The sequence below is a fragment of the Pinus tabuliformis genome, chromosome 6 (assembly GCF_031772625.1).
Source record: "Pinus tabuliformis cultivar Carrire ecotype Pingquan chromosome 6, CPIR1, whole genome shotgun sequence".
Taxonomy (NCBI): domain Eukaryota; kingdom Viridiplantae; phylum Streptophyta; class Pinopsida; order Pinales; family Pinaceae; genus Pinus; species Pinus tabuliformis.
Genome location: NC_142292.1, coordinates 1763795983 through 1763818924, shown reverse-complemented (window position 1 = coordinate 1763818924; position 22942 = coordinate 1763795983). Strand labels below are relative to the sequence as shown.

General features: G+C 40.9%; 1 protein-coding gene across 2 annotated transcripts in view; it reads right to left on the bottom strand.

Annotated features, from left to right (window-relative positions):
- Positions 1-816: 816 nt before the first annotated feature.
- The window catches only part of LOC149265997 (dol-P-Man:Man(5)GlcNAc(2)-PP-Dol alpha-1,3-mannosyltransferase-like), a 319649-nt gene continuing 297523 nt past the window's right edge, over positions 817-22942 (bottom strand). For both annotated transcript variants that reach the window (XM_089429926.1, XM_089429922.1), the window contains 2 exons: positions 1537-1593; positions 817-1420 (listed from right to left, as the gene is read on the bottom strand). In XM_089429926.1, the coding sequence (XP_089286052.1) occupies positions 1255-1420; positions 1537-1593 (223 nt within the window). In that variant the 3' untranslated portion in view covers positions 817-1254. The remainder of the gene's footprint in view (positions 1421-1536; positions 1594-22942) is intronic.

Below are 22942 nucleotides of genomic sequence, written 5' to 3'. Positions count from 1 at the left end.
TCCATACATCCTATCAATTTAGAGCGATCCGCATCTTATATTTACAAATTAATGATAATACATCGTCTCACTGACATATGTCAACTTTTTAGAGAGGAAAACAATGAAATGAAAATTGAAAATCAATGAAGAAGATTCTCGTTATTGCAAGCCAATGAAGTTACTTCGCCCAACTAACATGTCTACTTTTAGAGAGGCAAGTAGTGAAATGAAAATTGAAAATGAATGATGCTGTTTTGCATAAGAAGTTTCACCAGCTATTATCATACCTGCTAATATCACTAAAAAATTAATAACCTATTTCTCCATTGAGTTTAAGGGATTATCATGTTAGATTATTAACATATCCAATAATTTCTGTGAGTCTTTCACCATCATCAAAGGGAGAGATTTGTGGCACTAATGCAATAGATAGAGATCTACTTACAAAATGCTCACAGGAAATCCCACCCCAATGACGAGTCATGTAAATAGCCTCTACAGTGCACTGCGGATAGACATGCACATAAAATGAACATGGGAGCAGCCATTATCTTATTAAATCACCCTACTAAAATATGCCATCTAGACATTTGCATCTAGCCAAATGAAAAACGAAAATGGATGATGATCCTGCTGATTAGAGGTTTCATTAGCCTTTTATCATATCTGATAAGACTATAAAACTAATAAAATACTAGAGAGGGACTATGGCATTAGTGTGGAAGATAGAGATCCATTTTCAAAACGCTGCTAAGCAGACCCATCCCAATGCTGAGGCAAGTAAAAAGCCTCGAAAGTGAACTGGGTAAAAAATAACATAAAATGAACATGGGATGAGCCATTAAATATCAATTTTTATAGAAATGCCCAATACCTGTCATAGTTTCAAGACTGTAATCTAGATATTCATAAGATTACATTCTACACATGGACCCATATCTACCAAAAAAATGTCCATGTCACAGGATCAGTTCCAAATGCGGCAGGGAAAGGAGGAAGTGATGTCGTTATCAAAATTAGTAATCTGCTCAGTCCAATATATAGTCACCTGTGCTAAGTAATGGCCACTTTTCAAGTTTAGCAAGTACACAAGACATCATGTAGCGGAACAGATTCTCTCAAGACAACCCATGGCATCCTAGACTAATTTCAATAACCACCTTTTATTAACATCTCGTTAGGAGCACATTTTCGATTGTTGATGTGCCAACCTGTAAATATACTACACAATAAAATAAAATAAAATAAAAAATAAATTGCTAAAATTGCTTGTCAAGCTTTTTTTTCAGCTTTTTCCTGCCGGACGTAAGGATACTCTGAAGGTGCAATCCAGAGTCCCCACAAAATTATTGAATGGAAGATGAGCAATATAAAAGACGAAGCTGCAGTTGAAGGATATATGTTCCAGCAAACTTCCACCCCTACAAATAAAAGTAACCTGAAAAGGAAGAGATTGGATTACTTCATTGCATAAATGTTTCAAATTTGCTGATGTGATAATATCATTGGCTAAGCGGACAAATAAATTCAACATAAAAAGGGAAAATAGTTCACCTCAAAGGAGTTGGAAAGGGTGTCTTCCATAAAAGAAATGGCAAGCTATAGAAGTACCTGCGCAAATTGAGTCAGCGATTTTTAGCCCAGATACAATCCTTCTAGAAGGAAAATTTGCATGCACCACATGAACATGCTATCAATTCCTTTTAGCCGAAAAATATCAAATTGAATTATGATGTTGCAAAAGTTCCATTGGCATCCATGGGAGAAGAAATATACTTCCATATACACATTAGTAGCGTAATCGCGGAAACAAAAGCAGAAGAAACCTTTCAATATTTTTGAAATATAATAATCACAAAGGCTCCAAATACAAATAAAATAACCATCCTCATCAATAACATCCGAAATTTAAGGATATGCTCTAGGGGTATTCAATTCTGAGTTTGCGACCACTTCTTAAATTAAACTAAGATTCGATGTATGCGAATCTTTCAATTATTGTACTCACTAAAAGACCTACCGAAGATATGAAAGAATGGGAGTGTCATGAGGATTTATGATTCACTAAGAAGAGTAAACATATTTGAACAGATCCACGTAAATTTTCAAGCAGTAAATTCAGAAAAAAAAAATGAGAATTGTTTCCCAAATCTTCGGCACCCTCCAAGTGGTTTCACTTCGTCTATAAATTTGTTCGTCTTGAAGCATCTCTTCGTACTTGTGCTCTTTTATCTTCGCCTCAATTCTTCCATGTTGTCTTAAGGTTCCACGTCCTACCCCTTTCAAATTTTCACAAAAGCCCTTGTGGTTAGCATGATTAAGTGAGAGCTTTGAAAAATGCGAAGGGTCAAATCCCCTCAAGTCCACTTACAAGAGGTGGTTTAATAATATAGCTCAATATTATTTCTTAATTTATTTCAACAGAAGGGAGGTGTTGGAGCAGGATAAATATAGTCTGCCTCCTCCTGAAGCTACAGAAGATATATACATCGAGAGTACAACTGTCCATGGTGGGCTGTATGACAATGCGTATAGGCACTATAAAGCTGGCATTACTGTGTCATGTCAGATTATAGCCCAACTCGTACACAAGATGGTACACCCTGCAAACATAGAATATACAAACATAGCTATCTTCCCTAGAGTTCAATGCATACAGTATACCCTGCTGGTGTCCGGTTGTACATACATTGTTATCTCTCCTACAACTATATGCGTCATTGCATAAAACAGGCCATATTTATCCTCGCCTATAGTTATGAGATATAGATATGGTATTAAGAAGGCCATCTACAAAAATAATTTGTTAGAATGATTTTTCCAGCTCTGATCAGGTAATTGCAAAAGATGCACATTAAATAAGCGATGAAGTATGTGTAAGGTCATAAATTACCAACTTGTATGTCATAAACTGGAATTAGCTTAAATTACATTTGATTAAGCTTTAATTAAGTGAAGAGGAAACACACAATTTGGGAAACGAAGAGTCACTTCAGCTTGTACTCTTGTTAGTCCCTGCCAAAGCAGCACTGTAGCAATCGATTTGCTGTTTGACTATTATTAGTTTTTTTTTTTTTAACTACATAATATCTAATCTTTTACTCTTATTTACAAGGCACAGGTTCAATTCTCCTTGGGTTCATCAAGGTCAAGCTCCCTGTGGTAGAGTTGACTGGGCGTGAGTTCGGCCTGTCTAGGGGTGTTCAGAGGAAACAAACAAAAAAAAAAGAAATAGGTTTGGGCCACTGGAAACAGGGTTGGTTACCCTGTAACATAGTTTGGTGCCTGGGCACCCTGTAATAGACTTCAAGCAATGAGAAACAAAGTCAGGAAACCTATAGCAAACTTTAGACTGGTCAGAAACAATTTGAAGCACCTTGTAACAGGCTTAGGCAATGACAAATTGAGGTTTGGGTATGCTATTACTGACCTCGGGCAGCCTGAAACAAGGCTTTGAACGGGTTTAGAAAGTGCAGGGAAAGCTGAAGGAGTGCATAATGACGGTTGTTAGTATGGCCCGACTCACAAATTTTGTGTTGAAGCCAAGTAAAAAATTCAATGGCCACAATTTCGACACATGGAAGCAGTGAATGCTGGTCATCTCAGCATAGGTGAATGTTGGGACTGGTCACTAGCAAAGCTTTCAAACAACTAGGGGTATTAAGAGGAAAGAAAAAAAAAAGGTTTGGGCCACTGGAAACAGGGTTGGTTACCCTGTAACATAGTTTGGGGCCTGGGCACCCTGTAATAGACTTCAAGCAATGAGAAAGAAAGTCAGCAAACCTATAGCAAACTTTAGACTGGTCAGAAACAAGTTGAAGCACCTTGTAACAGGCTTAGGCAATGACAAATTGAGGTTTGGGTATACCGTATGCTATTACTGACCTCAGGCAACCCGAAACAAGGCTTTGAAGTTTGAACAGGTTTAGAAAATGCAGGGAAAGCTGAAGGAGTACATAACGATGGTTGTTAGCATGGCGGCATGGCCCGACTCACAAATTTTGTGTTGAAGCCAAGTAAAAAATTCAATGGCCACAATTTCGACACATGGAAGTAGCGAATGCCGGTCATCTCAGCATAGGTGCATGTTGGGACTGGTCACTAGCTGTTGGAAATACTGGGGGGGGTGAATTAGGATTTATTTTCAATTGTTACTTTTACCAGTTAGATCACTTATATTTAGAACACAAAATGAACAATAGGAATAAATGCTTTTATTAATATAATCTTTACAATGAATCAAGTACAATATATGTAGAGCTCCAACCCTAGATGAAGACACCGATCTTCAATCTCCCAGGCTCCAACCTGTATTTGGCCAAGCACCGACTTGGACTTCCAAGGCTCCAACCTCTAGGGCTCCAACCCTATCTCTGGTACAAACTCCAACCTGGTCTCTTGAGGACTCCTATCCTCTAGGGCTCCAACCCTATCTTCCAAGGCACCAAGCTTGTCTCTATGAGGCTCCAACCTCCTGCTTCAATTCGTCAAGATAAGTTTAGTAATTGTTCACGACTCCCAATATCTTCTTCAATGAGTCTGGCCAATCTCTTCAGCAATGTCTTCTCCAAATCTCTTCATCAATGCCTTCTCCAAATCTCTTCATCAATGACAACCTTGTCTTCTCATGAGGGTGTCATCACTGCTCTTCATTTCACCTAAACAATATTCTTCAAGATCACATTATGAGGGCTTCAATCATGTATTAAATTCTCCAAGAATGGTTTCTGCAAGATGTCTTCAATATTCTTTGAGCGAATATGGACTTCTAGGGCCACCCTCCACTAATCTTCTTACTGCTCCAAAGATGGCTATATTTAGGGATTCTTCTGCTGCTCACTAAAGTTCTCTTATACTTTATGATACTAGGGCACTTCAACAACTTCTCTCTTCTTGCCTTCAGCTCCTTCAAGAACAACCCCCTTTGACTTTCCACACAATAACAATTTTCTTCTTCAGGTTTTGCACACTTAGCTTCTTAAACCATCATAAGAGAGTACTGATCTAGAGCTCATACAAGCTGCAACTTGTCACAGAACTTAGGCTACTTGTTTGCTGTCCAGACCTTTACCCAACGCTTCTGCCTTCTTCAGAACTTGATCTCTTGTTCTTTTTTTTATCTGACAGTTACTAACCTTTATGCCTCACTTCAAAAGACCTTGCCTTATACCCAACAATCAGTGAAATCTTTAAGTACAACTGCTAAAGAGAGTCTCGGTCTAGTGAACAAAGGAGAATACCATATTGTAGCACAGTTAGAAACGCAGAGGGACTTCAGATCAATAACAAAGAATCAGGGCGTTTTTTTTGGGGTCACCGGGCCAAACCATTTCTGGGTATTTTTGAGGTTTTGGAGGGGAGTCCGTGGCTGCAATTTCAAGGTGATCCAAGCATTCTTCAAGGCAGAATCTTCAGTTCCATTCCAACAGCAGTAGCAGTGATTTTCTTGGCCAGTATTTCCTCCAGATCATAGTTGTACTACATGGGGTTTGCATAACTTGCATAACAAGCCCAGGGTCCAAAACTTCAGCTCATTTTATGTATTCTTTTATCATAAAATTAATAAAATGGCTCAGATTGAGTTGCTGGACATTTTGGTGTTTTAATTATTGTGTATGAGTTCCAATTTATTTATTGTTCTTAGTCCATTGCTTGGTATTAGTTGTTAAATTCCAAGTAGGAATATTACAGTGGTGTCAGAGCATGATCTTGGCCAGCTGTGAGGGAGTCAACAAGATCATGGAGGATTTGGCCATGCATTCATAGTGACTGGTGAATTTATGGGCACTCTGATGACACTAAAAGAGAAAAGTAGAGAAGGGATCATGGAGGAGCTGATGAGGGAGAACCGATTGTTGAGGAGGCAAAACCAACAAATCCCAGAGAGGATGCAACAAATGATGGGGACGTTGAGACATAACCAACAGAGAAGCCACACACATGCACACTCAGTTCAGCAGAACAATACCCATGGCCAGCCCAGCTGACCTACCATGCCTCATTTTCTGGGTGAATCGAAGAAGGAGAGGGAACCAAACACCTTTACAGATTTGATGAGGCCCTCCATGGATAGGATTGATGAGTGTGAGGCGTTGGATCCTACGATCAGGAGGGCTTTCTCATTTGAGGAGCATAGAGGAGGACAATTAGAGGATGAGACCGAGAGGCGCTTTTGTTGGTGGAGACTTGGCTTTAGATATCAGAAGCCTGAGGAGGAGGTTAAGCATGAGATTGTGGGCACACAGGAGTATGAGGATCATGTCAATGTGTCCAAATGTGATGCATGTGTCACCCTTGTTGGAGATCCCTTCAATACCTCCAATTGACACCCTAGTGGAGAAGGTACAGCATACACTCAGTTGGCCATTTGTTGATGAGGAGCCTGTTGGAAATAATATTGAGAGGGGGGCATGAATCAGTATTAGCAAGTCAATAGTTTTTCATTTCCATAATCAGATTCATATACGCTACTTCAGTTAATGAAACTTGCGTGTATACGCAATTGTGTTTAAGGCAACTAGCATATATCCTGCAGGCTTAAGATTCAGTTAATTCTTCATATGTTGATCTTTAATTAGTGCATCAGAACCATATAAACAATAACCAAATGCAATAAAAACAGAACAGACAATCACACACAAGAACACAAGATATAAGGTGGAAACCCAATGTGGGTGAAAACCACCTGTTGCAATCGTCTCTATCTTTTTTTTAAATTAGAAACTTCTTTTTACAATTTTTCTACTGGTGCAGTCTTATACCAGTACGTAGGCTTCTACCTGCAAAAGGCCACAACATTTTCTCGTTCTCCAGCTTTTCCTGGAAGGGAGCTACAACCCCCTAGCTCTTGTACTAGCTGATATGTTTACTAGTACGTAGGTGCCGGCGTACAGAAGGCTCCAACCTTCTCTTTTCTTCCAGGGACCACGTTTCATAAATTTTCACACTAGATCCATCAATAGCATCATTCAATCATCAAATATATCTGTATCAACCAATCTCCTATTGCACCAACCAAAACTGAACCAACCAATCACTTTGACAACCCTTCAATCAGATCTTCAGAATGTTGTAACCAGAGCCCAAGCCAGAACCCAGAACATTGCAACAGCAAACAGAAGTAGCTAAAATATATTTTGTGAGATATATGCTACTTCCTTTTGTCAAACCTGTGTGTATACACACTTTTCTCAAGGCAAACCTACGTACAGATCTGCAAATCAAATTTAAGATGTATACGTTGTTTTGATATGCAGAACCAGCGTGTATACGCGCCTTTTCTAAAGTGAACCTGTGTACAGATCTGTAAATTATGATTTAAACTTTACAACAATTTCAGACTTCAGTTATACCCAGATCATCATATTTACAGACTACTACATATGCCAGTTATACAGATAAATGATCAAAACCACATAAAGATACTTCTCTTCAAGCCTTAAGATCTTGACCCATCATTAAAACTTATCCTTCATCAAGCGCTAAGGTTCATCCTTGGTTCAGATCCAGCTATGCACCACAACCCAATAGCCTATATATTAGATCTTGCTCTTCACTAGATATTCAATTGCTTGAGTGCCTTTGCCTACTGATCTTCTCCTCCTTTTATAGTCTTAGGCCTTGCTCAATACCATGGACCAAAACCACTTAGGACCAATACCTTGGACCAAATAACTTCGGACCAGATACCCTGGACCAATACCATGGATCAAAATACCATGGACCAAATACCACAGACCAAGACTTAGTTTTCCAACATGTACGCGCCTTTCCTTCTGTGAAACTGCGTGTGTATGTTATACACGCCTTTTGGTTTGCTAACCCGCATGTATACGCGGCTTGGTCAATAGGGAACCTGCGTATACCTCTCTTTCTTCATTTTGTAAGTCTGAACTGTGATCTGTCATCAAAGTGAGTTGCCATCAAGGACAACACCTGTGTCATAGGCCAAATCAGTGTCATAATGCCAACAGAGCCACCCATGGATGAGATGTCATCCATTGTTGAGGGATCCATTGATGAGGTGTCCAGGGCCATGTTTGAGTTTTCAGGTGATAACAACACACAAGAGGTTGATGAGGTACCAAGAGACATATCCACCATTGATGAGGAGTCGATAGGTATAGAGGCATTTGTGACAGAGTTTCCAGACAGTAGCTACCTATCGCTGATTGTTGAGGATGTTATGCATGATGAGATATCTTTTGAGGGATAGTTAGTGGATCATGTTGAGCCCATGGTGGAGGAGGATGAGCATCCATCCTTAGAGTCGACCATCGATGAGGAGCAGTCAGATGCATCAGAAGCCAACATGGATGTCATACTTTCAGATGACAGTCCCTTTCAGGCATACATCGATGAGGCTTGCGGCATTATTGGGCCACCTCTGCATGTTGGTGAGAGAGAGGCCACATTACCTAGGCAGATTACATGGATTTTCCAGACTAGTGAGATGGGGCGACACGAGTTGCACAGGGTGCAGCATTCGCATGATGGAGGACATGTTCCGTGTATGGTTGTTCATGCATTCGATCCCTCTCAGGGTTGGATGGCAAGAGATATTGAGTTGGTATCTGGTGGAGCTGGCTAGGAAGTTAGATGCATCCATGGCCACAGTTCAGCAGAGGCTGTGGATTACCAAAGGGGCTCGAGAGCCAAACTGTTGTTGGGATCCAGGTGGGATTCTCCATCACATCGTGGAGTTAGTAGGTGATGGTAGTAGCTGCATGATGGACTCGGTGGTTGGACACACACACCTTTTCATATCCCCTTCAAAGTTCTTGACAACACTAGTGACAGGATGGATTGACAGAGGAGCAGGAAGATTTCATGAGTTGTCATGGCATGTTGGGTTGACATGGGATTGTAGGATGATTAGACTACTATGGCAGGAGTTGGTAGGAGGAGGTGGCATCGTCAGGCTGTGGAGCTATAAAAAGGGTCTCTTTCACCTCTAATTACCTCACATTAGTTGTCAATCCAGGAACGTTTTGTTATTTCAAAGAGTGTCTCAGTCTGAGGCTATCATTTGCCAGAGTAATGCTAGTAGTACAGTGTTCAGAAATACAAGAGTAAACGGATGCTTGTTTACAACAAACTACTTCAAAAGATTAAACTACACATTCAGAAAACTAAGCAATTTATCAGTCAAGGGTTCAGTAGCAGTAACTCATCCCTTTGTAAAATGATGGAACTAAGGTAAATCAGAGAACAGATCGTGGATCTGGGAGCCAGGCAGTAAATGTCAGTGCTCACTATAGCCCTCGATCGTTCTTCACACCAAAATAACAAAGGACGGGAAATGGAACGGCAGATAAGAAATGGAACAACGAAAATAGAAATGGAACAGCAAATCTGAAAGAGAACAACAAACAGGAAAATGTAACAACAACTAAGTCTAGCAAGCAGTAACACCTTAGTCTACAAGATCAAATGCACGAATCGTGACCTACAGGAATCAAATGGCAATCCTTCAATCTTAAGGACGAATTAAACAACACACCAAAATGGACCAGCTCTTATTAATGATGAATTATGGAACAGCACTTCAAAACCATATATGCACACGGCACACCTTAATAGTAACCTGATCTCGGTAAACCAGTTATTACTCTTAGTTATAAAAGATTACGACTGTGTTTCAAAATGGAACAGCAATGTCTATAGATCCAACAATCGCAAAGAACATAATTGCTAAGATGAATTCCGTAATATCAATGAATAAGTGCACAGCATAGAGGCTCTGTAATTGAACAGCAACGATATTCTGTAAAGACTGACAGTATTATATCAACACTAAGAAGAACAGTGATACGTTGCAGGGTCAATGCAATAGTTCTGTCTCAGTAAAGTAAACATAACAGAGCATGTGATGTAAACTAACAAAACACATCAGATTACCAAATAACGCTGATAAGCAAACCACGCATATACCAAACGTAATAGTACAGGAGCAAGTGTCCTCCAACGCCGGGCCCTTAGCCTCCAAGGGTACACCGCTTGAAGTTATTCCAGACTCAGGGATGAAATAGCAACCGAGTTTGTATTAATGCATAAAATGAAATTACAGTAGATCAGTTCTCAACGAGACTCGATGATCAAAGTTTCAATCTTTAGAGAAATTACATAAAACATAAGGATTCGACCCCCTTGAGCTAACAGTGCTGCCCCTTTTATAATGATGAAGGCGGAGATGTCTAGGTGCAAAAATAGTTAAAGCAGCGATCCCTCAAGATCAAAGGATCCTGAGGAATTCGCTGAACCGTTAATTCTCAGTTATCTCTTTTCCTTCTTGCACCGAGCCGACATCTCCACTTCCTTTCCAGGGCTGATTCGCTTTGATCTGTTTTGCCTTGTTTGCATATGGTTCCCCGTCAAAGGGACAACGGTTAACCCGGCCTTGTTCTTTCCTTCAGCATAGCAGTCTTTTGTTTTCCCTTCTTTCTGCATAAGAAAATGACAATTGTCAGTGTTTCCGCTTTGCACATTAATCTCACAGGTCTCATTACAATTTCTTATAATTTTCCTAGTTCATGATGCAAAAGGTTTGTAAGTTATAATGAAAAGAAGCTGAAATAATTACCAAAAACATACCTTCTTTAGTACTCCACACACCCCCCTGCTTACCCTTTTTCATGCCCTCATGAAAACATTATAGTTGGCATGTAAGGCAGTGAGAGAGTAGGCTGGAGATGGAATCTCATGTGGAGGTCTACAGCCACGATGCATAACTAGGTGTTCAAAGAAATGGCCTGTCTGACCCTCAGGCATCTCATACAGGGCTTGGTACCTAGGTGCAGGGTGCCAAATAATTGGACTCCGGAACCTATATCCTAACCAGGATGGCCCTGCCCTCAAAATGACTTCGCCATAGAGGTGCAAGCAGTTGACGGCTAACTTAAAATTTTCATACTTAAATGGCTCCCTGATTTGGATATTCGGATTAGAGATCTGATATCGAAATTTAGCCGCATCAATGGCAAGGTCTTTAATAGTGAAAAAGTATTCTATTCCTTGCTGATTGATTGTTGTGTGAATGGGTCCTAATGCTTCAATTACACCTGGAGTCTTCATGAGGTTCCTATGTTCTCTCCACAACTGTACTGGATTCCTAGGCTCAGCTCTTACCCACAAATCTAATCTGTTTTCTTGCCTTTGGAAAGCGTTATAGGCTTTAAGCCATTTAATTTGATTAACCCGAATGAAATAAATGCCTGCAATTGGATATCCCCAACAAAAGGCCCAGGGTTCAACTCGGTCTCCTGGTCTAATACAAGGTTATGTAAGTAAAACTCACACAGTAGTCTTTGAACTTTTACCTCGTAGTGCTTACAGCAGTTTATAAAATCATCGAGGGTATTAATTTGTATGGGAGCACTTGCTTTAACAACCTTTATTTTCAATTGCAAATATCGTTCCATTAAAAACAAGACATAATTCTTAGCAGCGGCTCTATATGCTAGGATGTCATTGTACAAAGAACATAAGGTATTCATCTGCTTGATAACTATATCTAACCTACGAGTTACCTTCACGACTTTTTCTTCTTCCCTTCGCCACCCTTCAAAGGCCTAGCTTTCGGATAGATTGACGTTCCTAAGCTGTTGCTGTAGCTCTTCATACCTTTCTCGAGGGACCATTTGCTCTCTGAGCTTTTCTGTTGCTTGTTGAGCTTGCGTCAAACCCTCCCATAGGGTTTTCGTTCTCGGATCTCTTTCCCATGCGGCGGTGGAGACCGGGAGTTTTACCTGAATTTTCCTATTGCGTTGTTTTGCATTCATGACCCTTATCACTCCCGAGGGTGGTGCCACTGTCTGAATTTCCTTATCGCAGGTCAATCTATCATCCATTTCTATCTTAACGTGGATATCAGGCGAATGTTGTTCCTTTTTAATTTGAACAGCAGGCTGCTTCTCAACAACATTTGGAACAACATCCCATTTTTCGACAGGGTTTTGAACAGCAGGGTGGACTCTGGTCCTCCGATCCTTTGTCTTGAGGGGTTTTGCTGGATCGATTGCATGTTTCCTCCCCGAAGTCCTTTTTACCCTTTTCCTTGCTTTCAAAATCCTGATTTGCTGTCGAAGCTGAACTATTACATTCAGTAGTCGCTGCTGTTCTTTTCGTAATTTCTTAATTTCCTCAATTTCCTTAGAAGGAACAGCAGACTGTTCACTGCGGCCTGGACTATGATCAATTCCCTGATTTTGTTTCTGGGGTGCTTCTTTGTTGCTCTGCTCTGGCTGCTCCGGGGCAAGAACCCTAGCTGGTTCTGTTATTTCTTGGGTGACTTCCTTTTCTGCCCCCCCTGCCTCCGGAGTTTCTTCTGGTGTCGTCTGGCTAGGAACGGATTGTTCCTATTCTGCATCTCCTGTCATGTTTTCATCATGAACGGGCTGACTCTCCTCTTCTACTTCCTCTGCATGTGATTCTTCAGGTGCATTTCCCTCCTGAGCAGAGTGTTCTTTTGGTTCTTCTTCAGCATGGAGGTCTGATGGGCTGGAAGATTGGCCATATTCGCCCATATTGGCCAAAACTTTGGCCAATTCATCTTCTCTCAATGGATCCTGCACTGGGCTGCCTTCCTGTTGTCCCGTTTCCTCCTCCTGCTCAGATTGCTTGGTTTCTTCCTCATTTTCTCCTTCCTCGTTTTCCTGCATTACTTTCTCATTGTCTTCTCCTTCTAATCGTGGGGGTTGCTCATCCCCTGTATCTTCTATCTCTACCGGTTGGCTGGTATTTCCTTGGGGCTTCTCCAGCCTCCCTCGTAGCCATGCTAGTCGGGCCGATTTCCTTCGTTTTTCTGGACGCTCAGGTGTACTGGTGGCATGTTTACGTTTCGGGGATGGTGTGGTCAATCTTCCATCTATTATGGCAATTAGCTCTTCCCAGCTGCTCTGCTGCTGGGTAAGGCTATGGCTGACTATTAACCGTATCAACCCATGATGACTAACAACTGATTCTACATGCTGTGCCTTTTTCATGCTCCGTGCAACATCATGCAGTAATGAATTCAAGAATGCAGGTAAATTTACAGAGCATTTTTGTTTTAACACAGCTAAAAGTTTAAGGTGTCATGGTCTTACCACGTCTTTTCTTCCTTCACAGGTGATGTAGCTTTGAATGGTCCTTGCCAATTCCGCCCACGGTTCTCCTAATGCTGCTGGCAGAACCCCCTTTCCTCTAATTGTCAGGCTCTGGCCTTCGTCCTGGAAGGTTTCTATAATCTTCTGCAATCTCTCCTTCTTTAGCGTCCATATAGGCCCAGTGGCTGGCAGTCCCGAGACCTCTGCGATTATGTCATCGGTGACTGCTATGTGTCTCCCCCTCACTGTGGAGTGATCCTCTTGCAAGTTCTGCAAGAATTCAATTGCTACAGTCTCGTTGGATTCTTGTAAGCGATTGAAATAAGTTAGCCACCCGGCTCTTGCCAGGATTTCCCGTGCAGCATCAGAGACTGTTAACACCAGCGGTTCTCTCTGAATCGATCTCCCTCCCATGTTTATGGTTTTGCTGTGAAATCTCAGAATTTTGACAATGGAACAACAGCTGTTCACGCTGTTAGAAACACAGAGAGGCTGACAGACGCGAGAATCGCTCAAAATCTAATGTTGCGGAATATACAATGGAAATGGCTTAGGAACAGCATGTCATGCAAAAAAATAAAAAATAGTATACCGATGAGTCATGCTATTCCCAAGAACGCAATTTCCCGAATAGCGGTTTGACACGTCATCGAAGGAATGATGAGGTTAACCTCCCCCCCGCAATGTGATACCGTCAAATAAAGGAGCGGCGTGCCGGTCTGTTCTGAAGCAGAGTCATAAAGGAACAGCGTATGGCAATATGCCATGTTTACAAAGGTAGCAGATTACCGAAATCGAGGTGTCAAGTTGGATCGCTTAATACGTAAGAGACTGCTGTGATATGATGCGAGGCTGGGAGGATAGGACATCTACCGTACATACCGAGTCTCATGCAGTCATTGTCAACTGCTCTGCCATGATTGGTGATAATAGATTTACATGCGTTGTATGGTTCGGAAAATAATATGCATTCGTCTTATGTGATTGATTACTAAGGTATAAGAAACAAAAGGGTGCTAATAACTACCTATTGGTGTAAATAATGTGACTTCAATACCATTAACAGTGCTCTGCTGCTGACAGGTGTCCATAACCTTGGCAGAGTTGTTTATTTCACCCATGGAACCATGATCCTTTGTGTATGCTTAGGAAGTGTTGTGTGATGTCAAAATGTAGGCCATTATGCTAGCTTGGTGACCAGTTAGCCATAATGCCATTCACGAGGAAGGAGCGAAAGGTGGGCAGGCCAGCTCGTGATGAGATCTCCTGTTCCAAGAGTTCTTTATTTGATATACCTTTTGGACCATATCCTTGGTGTGGTGGCCATAGTGGGAATGCCACTTCACTTTCTTCCTCATGATCATGGTAGGTTGGCTCTTGGTGAGACCCCCTATCCTACATTTGACAACTTTATATAAACAAGTCAGTTTGCTCTTTTTTCTCTTCTTTTTTTCTTTTTCATAAAGTACTATCCCATTTATACACAAAGGGTGGTTCAACACTCCTTAAGAGTGGGAATGGTGGAAGAAGTCTTAACATCTCAATAGGAAGATATAAACCCTTTGCTCTTATTCCTGAATAATAATCAAAGAGGATTTAAAAGGAACCAACATGATAAAGATAACCAATCAGAGCAGAGTTAGTGAAGCAATGATAGCAAAAGATAATGGGTAAGTGTGTCCTTCCCTCTGTCCTTTTACCAATTCAGAGCAATTTCTTATAAAAATAAAGATTTTATAATTCACCTGATTTCAATACGTTGTAATTTTGCTTCCATTGCATAAGTGCGTCGCTGTATTCCAAAAGACTTGAAAGAACAGGAACAGTAAGCATCCTTAATTTAAAACAGCAAAGGGAACAAGCATAAGTAAAGAGATATGAGGATGTTGCTGCTTCAAAGAGGAAGAGCAAAAGAATACAAGTGGTGTTCTTTTTAGAAAAAGGAACAGCAAAGATCAGAAACGTTGTTCCTTTGGAAAAGGAACAGCAAAACACACAAATGTCGTTCCTTTGGAAAAGGAACAGCAAAGATCGAAAATGTTGTTCCTTTGGAAAATGAACAGCAAGACACGCAAGTGTCGTTCCTTTGAAAAAGGAACAGCAAAGATCGAAAATGTTGTTCCTTTGGAAAATGAACAGCAAGACATCCAAGTGTCGTTCCTTTGGAAAAGGAACAGCAAAAATTGAAAATGTTGTTCCTTTGGAAAAAGAACAGCAAGGCACACAAATGTCGTTCCTTTGGAAAAGGAACAGCAAAAAGCAAAAGTGCTGTTCTTTTTCGAAAGGAACAGCAAAAATCGAAAATGTTGTTCCTTTGGAAAAGGAACAGCAGAAAGCAAAAATAAAGAAGAAGAACAAAATTAAAGCAGAATGACAGCCGATCCAACAGGTGCTGTTCTTTTGAAAAAGGAACAGCAGAACGACAAATGTTGTCCCTTTGAGAAAAGGAACAGCAAAAATAATAACATTGCCGCTGGTTCCAAAAGTAACGGCAAAGTATTTGATTCAAAAATATGTACAAAAACAAAAGAAATTATGTACAAACTGTGAAAAGAGATAAATTACTTAATGAATCACAGGTGAGGAAGACTTCTCTCCCTCCCCAAAATTTCCATATCAGAGTCTTGGCGTAGCTGCTGACAGAAGGACTCCTGAGTGAGTGGTTTGCGATAAAGGCGAACTCGGTGGCCATTTGCCTTGAAGGCATATCCAGAACCGTCAATAGTGATTAGAGTAAGAGTACCATTGTCATGTACCTTCTGGATTTCGTATGGTCCCAACCAACGAGTCTGGAGTTTCCCAGGAAAGTCCTGAAACCTGGAATCGTACAAAAGTGCCCAGTCTCCTTCGTGGAAGACTTTATTTTTAATGAGAGCATCATGCCATTTAGCTCGCTGCTGTTGGATAAGTGCAGTATTTTGGAGTGCAGAGAGCCTGATTTCATCGAGCTCATTGATCTACTGCAATCGATTAATCTGTGCCTCCATTAAATCTAAACCAACTTCCTGTGTTGTTTGCAGTGTTTGGATTTCGAATTCTATGGGAAAAATGGGTTGCTTGCCAAACACTAATTGATAAGGTGAGTAACCAGTGGTACTTCTCCATGTTGTTCTGTAAGCCCACAGTGCCTCTGGTAGTCTGGCAGCCCAATCACGTCTATGTGACGCGATTGTTTTTGTTAGGATTGCTTCTATTATTTTATTGTTGCTTTCTACCTGACCATTTGCCTTTGGGTGGTATGGAGTAGTGATTTTATGCTGGACATGATAGTTTTTAAGTGTTGCAGCTATTTTGTTCCCAGCAAACTGTGGTCCACCGTCTGTAATTATATCTCTTGGAAGGCCATAACGCACAAATATATGGAACAAGAACTGTATGACAGAATCTTTTGTAGCTCTCGGCAACGCCTCTGCCTCAACCCATTTGGTGACATATTCTGTTGCCACCAAAATATATGTTTTCTGGTTTGAGGGTGGGTTAATTGGTCCGACGAAATCAAGGGCCCATCGTTCGAATGGTTCAATGACTAACTGTGGATTCAAGGGCATCTCATCGGATTGACCAGGGCATCCTGCTCTCTGGCAACTGTCACAAGCTTGGACGAATTTCTTTGCATCTTTGAAAATTGTAGGCCAATAATACCTTGTTTGCAGGACCTTATGTCCAGTTCTGCGATCGGCGAAATGTCCACCACATGGTCCGTCATGGCAGGCTTTTAAAATGTCGAAGATTTCATCCTCTCGAACGCATCTTCTGATATGCATGTCTGCCCCTGTGTGGAACAGGTAGCCTCCAACCCACGAGAATCGAGCACTCTTCTAAACAATTTGTTTCCGCTCATTAGGGGTTAGATGTTTTGGTAGCTTACCTACTGCTAGGTAATCGGCAACATCAACATAGCAGCAGCAAATAGATGCTCGTCCGGGAATTGATCTTCAACTGCTGCTGCATCGATTGGCTTTGGCATTCTTGAGAGAAAATCAGCTACAGGGTTTTCTTTTCCAGGTTGATCCTTGATTGTAATATCAAATTCCTGCAATAAAATCAGCCATCTAGTTATTCTGCCATTTGTGATAGGCTTGTTTGCTAAATATTTGATGGCAGAATGATCTATATACAAGATAACAGGGTATCCAGTAATGTAATGTCTAAATTTATTGATAGCATGTATTACAGCTAAAAATTCTTTCTCAGTAACAGTGTAGTTTAATTCAGCAGGGGATAAATTTTTGCTAATATAATAAATTGCATATGGTTTTTTATCCTCTTCCTGCCCAAGGACTGCTCCAATGGCTGTATCTGAGGCATCAGATGATATCTGAAATGGCAAATCCCAATTTGGTCCTCGAAGGACTGGGGCTGTGGACACAAGCTTCTTTAGATCCTGGAAAGCACGTTCACATTTTTCTGTCCAAAGAAAATCAATGTTACCAGTTAGTGCATACATAGGTGCAGCAATATGCGAAAAATGTTCTATAAACCTCCTATAATAACCAAAAAATCCAAGAAAACTGCATACCTCCGTTTGAGTGGTAGGAGTGGGAATAAGCAAAATTATTTGGATTTTGGCTGGGTCTACCTGAATGCCAGCTGCTAAAATATAGTGTCCGAGAATAAGTCCTTCAGTCATCATCATATAGCATTTTTCATGGCTTAAACAAAGCCTAGTAGCAATGCAGCGTTGTAAGACTTTTTCTAGTGTATCCAATGCTGGATCGAAATTATCTCCATACGGTGTTAAAGTCATCCATGTATACTTCAAGTCCTTCATTTATTAAGTCTGCAAAAATGCTGAGGATAGCCCTTTGGAATGTGGCAGGAGCATTGCATAAGCCAAAAGGTAGAACTATGTAGGCAAATGTTCTCCAAGGACAAGTAAAAGTGGTTGTCTTGATCTTCAAGGGCAATCTGGATCTGATTGTATCCACTGAAGCCATCCAGGAAGGAAAAGAATTTCTTTCCTGCCAAAGTGTCTAATACTTGGTCGATGAATGGGAGAGGGAAGTGGTCTTTTTGTGTTGCTTTATTTAGTTCTCTGTAGTCCACACAAATTCTCCATTTCCCATTCTTTTTTGGTACCACCACAAGCGGAGAGACCCATTTACTATCGGAGATAGGATAGATGAAGTTGACATCTAAAAGTTTTTGAAGTTCAGCTTTTACCACATCTTTTAGATGAGGTTGCAGTCTCAGATTAGACTGGGGATTTTGTTGTAAGGTTGATAGTGTAGGTTGAGGGAGCGGCATGGTACCTACTGGTTGATGCATTGGTCTTTGCCAGTTTGTCTGCCAGGCTGAACTTTGTGAAGTAGGCGGAGTCCATTGTGGTGGGTATGCGTTACTTTGCCAATATGGTGGAGTATAGGGAAAATTCGGCCAACCAGATGGGCTTGCCTGATTCAGCCACGAGGTTGATGAAGGAAACGACTGAGGTGACCAGTTTGGGGGCGAGGGTTGGGATTGACTTTGCCACATATTATATTGTTGAGCATTATACTGCGGAGACTGAAAAGAAGAGGTCGGGTCCGAAAACATACCAGATTGTCGCGGCTGCCACTGACGGCGCTAGTTGAGCAAATATACCGATTCTGGCTCTTCTTCTGCTTCCTTATATACTGCTTTTAATCCGGGAAGTGAGGGACAGCTTTCCGTAAGGTGATCTTTTGTGCAGATGGCGCATGTTCGGACTGCATCTAGTGGACACTCCTTATGGCTATGTTTCTTCCTGCATCGGGGACAGAAGATTGCCAAATTCTGTTCTGCCTCCATTTGCTTCTGCTTGGCCTGCATAACATCAAGTTGTGTAGTTAGTGTCCCTAGTATATTAGTTTTAAAATTTTCCAATAGATTTCCAATTTCTGCACGCGTTACTCCTTCTGTCGAAATTTTATTATCTCTTACAAACCGATCATGTTCTGTCGGTTTCAATCTTGTGCTACCTCTCGAACTCCTGATACATAAGTCAATAATGTCAGCAAAATTTTCTTGATAAATATCTCCTTTTCCCATAATATTTAATGTTTCAAATTTTCGATCCATTGTTCCTTCATGCCCCTAATTAATGTTGTTTTTAACACATTATCAGGTAAAGGTAGTGATGCATAAGGAGATCTTTGAAGATTAAACTGAAAACGTTCCACATACTCCTCTAATGTTTCATTTGGTCTAGCTACCATCTGGAATATTTCATCCTTTAGTTCTCTAGACCTGCAATAGTCCTGATATTTCTTTAGAAAAGATTCTTTCATTTGATCCCAGTTATTTATAACCCCGCCACCTAATCCCATAAACCATCTTAAGGCAGCCCCTTTTAATGTAGAGGGAAATAATTTTAGTTTCTGGGGGTCGGTGGTGTAATCATATCCCCTACACAGCACATCGAACTCAAATAGAAATGCATCCGGATCTTCTAATGTAAAACCGTGGAATGTAGGGATATGTTGAAGAGGTATTGCTTTCATGGGCGCATTTGCTGCAGTATCCACTATGGGGTATTGCAATGTAGAGGTTTGGGTGTTTGGCTGATTTTGAGCCATTTGGTCGAATATATGCCAATAACCTTCTGGGATATCTAGGAGGGTATTCCTAGGTTGAGAAGGAATGGCTTTGACAGGAATGGTTTTAATAACACTTCCTCTGTCTAGGATAATGAGAGTGCCTAATGTCTGAGGAGATTGAGTTTCTTCAACAATGATTTTTGCAGCACTTCCCTTGTCTGGGTTGTTTAATGGCTGAGTTGTCCCAAGAGGAGACCTTGGTTCCTCAGTTTCCCCTGTTTCTCCTCCTCCTTCACAAAGATTGCTGAAATTCCCTTCTTGCAATAGTTCTGGAGTAGAATTTTCAATTTCTTGAAAGTCCTGCTCTTCAATTTGACTATGCACCTCAGCAAAGGCTACAGATGGTGATCCTGTGGCCTGAAGGGAACTAGTAGGCTGTCTAGAAATAACTTTTTTGGGTCCTACTAAAGGCTGAGATTCTGCTTTCTTGAAGATTTCGTCTATGAAGGTTGATCGGCCAAGGGTCACCGGCCCCTTAGCTTTTTCTGGCTTGGGTAGAGGTTTGGAATTCTTTTCTGGCTTTTTCTGCTTAGTCATGCACACAAATCAACTGCTAGATTCTACCCAAACAAAACAGTAGCAAATCTGTAGGAAAGCGGGCAAGGGAGCAGGGCTGTTACATGCTCCACACGTAGGTTCTTACCTTCCGTTTTTAAAACCCAATTCTTCCCTAACAGGTTCTTACACTACTTTGGAAAAAACAAATGGCTACACTCTTTCCCCAGCAACGGCGCCAAAATGTGGAGCTATAAAAAGGGTCTCTTTCACCTCTAATTACCTCACATTAGTTGTCAATCCAGGAACGTTTTGTTATTTCAAAGAGTGTCTCAGTCTGAGGCTATCATTTGCCAGAGTAATGCTAGTAGTACAGTGTTCAGAAATACAAGAGTAAACGGATGCTTGTTTACAGCAAACTACTTCAAAAGATTAAACTACACATTCAGAAAACTAAGCAATTTATCAGTCAAGGGTTCAGTAGCAGTAACTCATCCCTTTGTAAACTGATGGAACTAAGGTAAATCAGAGAACAGATCGTGGATCTGGGAGCCAGGCAGTAAATGTCAGTGCTCACTACAGCCCTGGATCGTTCTTCACACCAAAATAACAAAGGACAAGAAATGGAACGGCAAATAAGAAATGGAACAGCGAAAATAGAAATGGAACGGCAAATCTGAAATAGAACAGCAAACAGGAAACTGTAATAGCAACTAAGTCTAGCAAGCAATAACACCTTAGTCTACAAGATCAAATGCACGAATCGTGACCTACAGGAATCAAATGGCAATCCTTCACTCTTAAGGACGAATTGAACAACACACCAAAATGGAATAGCTCTGATTAATGATGAATTATAGAACAGCACTTCAAAACCATATATGCACACGGCACACCTTAATAGTAACCTGATCTCGGTAAACCAGTTATCACTCTTAGTTATAAAAGATTACGACTGTGTTTCAAAATGGAACAGCAATGTCTATAGATCCAACAATCGCAAAGAACATAATCGCTAAGATGAATTCCATAATATCAATGAATAAGTGCACAGCACAGAGGCTCTGTAATTGAACAGCAACAATATTCTGTAAAGACTGACAGTATTATATCAACACTTAGAAGAACAGTGATACGTTGCAGAGTCAATGCAATAGTTCTGTCTCAGTAAAGTAAACATAACAGAGCATGTGATGTAAACTAACAAAACACATCAGATTACCAAATAACGCTGATAAGCAAACCATGCATAAACCAAACGTAATAGTACAGGAGCAAGTGTCCTCCAGGGCCGGGCCCTTAGCCTCCAGGGGTACATCGCTTGAAGTTATTCCAGACTCACGGATGAAATAGCAACCGTGTTTGTATTAATGCATAAAATGAAATTATAGTAGATCAGTTCTCAATGAGACTCGATGATCAAAGTTTCAATCTTCAGAGAAATTACATAAAACATAAGGATTCGACCCCCTCGAGCTAACAGTGTTGCCCCTTTTATAATGATGAAGGCAGAGATGTCTAGGTGCAAAAATAGTTAAAGCAGCGATCCCTCTGTTGTATTTGTACTCTCTCTCTCTGTGCTGAACTATCGAAGAACATATAAGAAGAATTGATCAAGGTTTTCTCCACATTGGGGTTTGTCCCTGGCTAGCACCACATCTTGTGTCCTCTTGTCTTGGCTTGTCTTCTGCGATCTATGTTTATGTTCTATCTGCAATTTACTTTAATGTTGATGTGATTGCTAATCTGGAAAAGATATTGAGCTAACTGTGAAAATTGAAATAAATTGCTCTAAGCATAGAACATACCTAAAATTTAACATGGTATTAGAGGTGAGGTGAAGACAAAGCCTAAGCAAAAGTGAAAGAGCAATCACCAAAGACAGTTGGGAAAGGACAATAGGATCAGTGGATTCCTCATCCCTCTTCAAATTCACCAAGGGTGAAGTCGAAGCAAACAATATTATCAGAATGGCACAACGGAAGCTTCTAATGGCCTACCTAAAGATCACTTCAATGGGAAGTCTGGATCTAAGGGTGGAAGGTAAGGCAGATGCCTTGGTTGTAATAAGTTCGACCATTATGCAGGGACACATCACTTGATGATAATAACAATCATTCCAGGGACATCTTCAATGCCCCTCAGCTGCAACTCCGATCACTGATTCTATCTCCCTTAGCAAACCCCGATCTAGAGAATAGAATGATTGATCACTCTACTGTGTTCTCCAAGTGACCCTCAAGCCTCCTCTTATACTTTTCTCGTTGACATATCAATGGCTGAGATTAAGTCCCTAATCAACGGCTAAGATTAGATCTGGCTTGATCCATGTCTTTTGGACCATTCTAACATAGTTTCATATTAATACACATTAATATTTTATTTTCCCTAAGTTTAGACTTAGGGACTCCATTAAAAATATTAATTATTTTAATACCTCCTAAGCTGTTTAGAATCTAATCAAACCCTTTCTGGGTATTGGAGATCTCATGTGCCCCAACTACTCCACCAAATTTCGTGGCTAGAGCACATCCAATGCTACCCCAAATCAACACTCCCTCTTAGCAAGGACTCTGCTCTAGCGATACTCCTCACTGAGCATTACTTTGATCATCCGACATCGGTCCCTGTGCTGATGCTAGGCCTGCTGCCCACCATCCTCTACACTGTTGTATCCTGTACTGCTGCCCATGGTTCTGCTACTGCCATTGCTGCATCTGTACGACAGCTCCCTCTGCATCCGTGTTGCTGCTAGTCCTTTCTCCCAGCACTGCATCTGCATTACACCTCCTCTCATCATGTTGCATCGTGCTGCCCACTGTT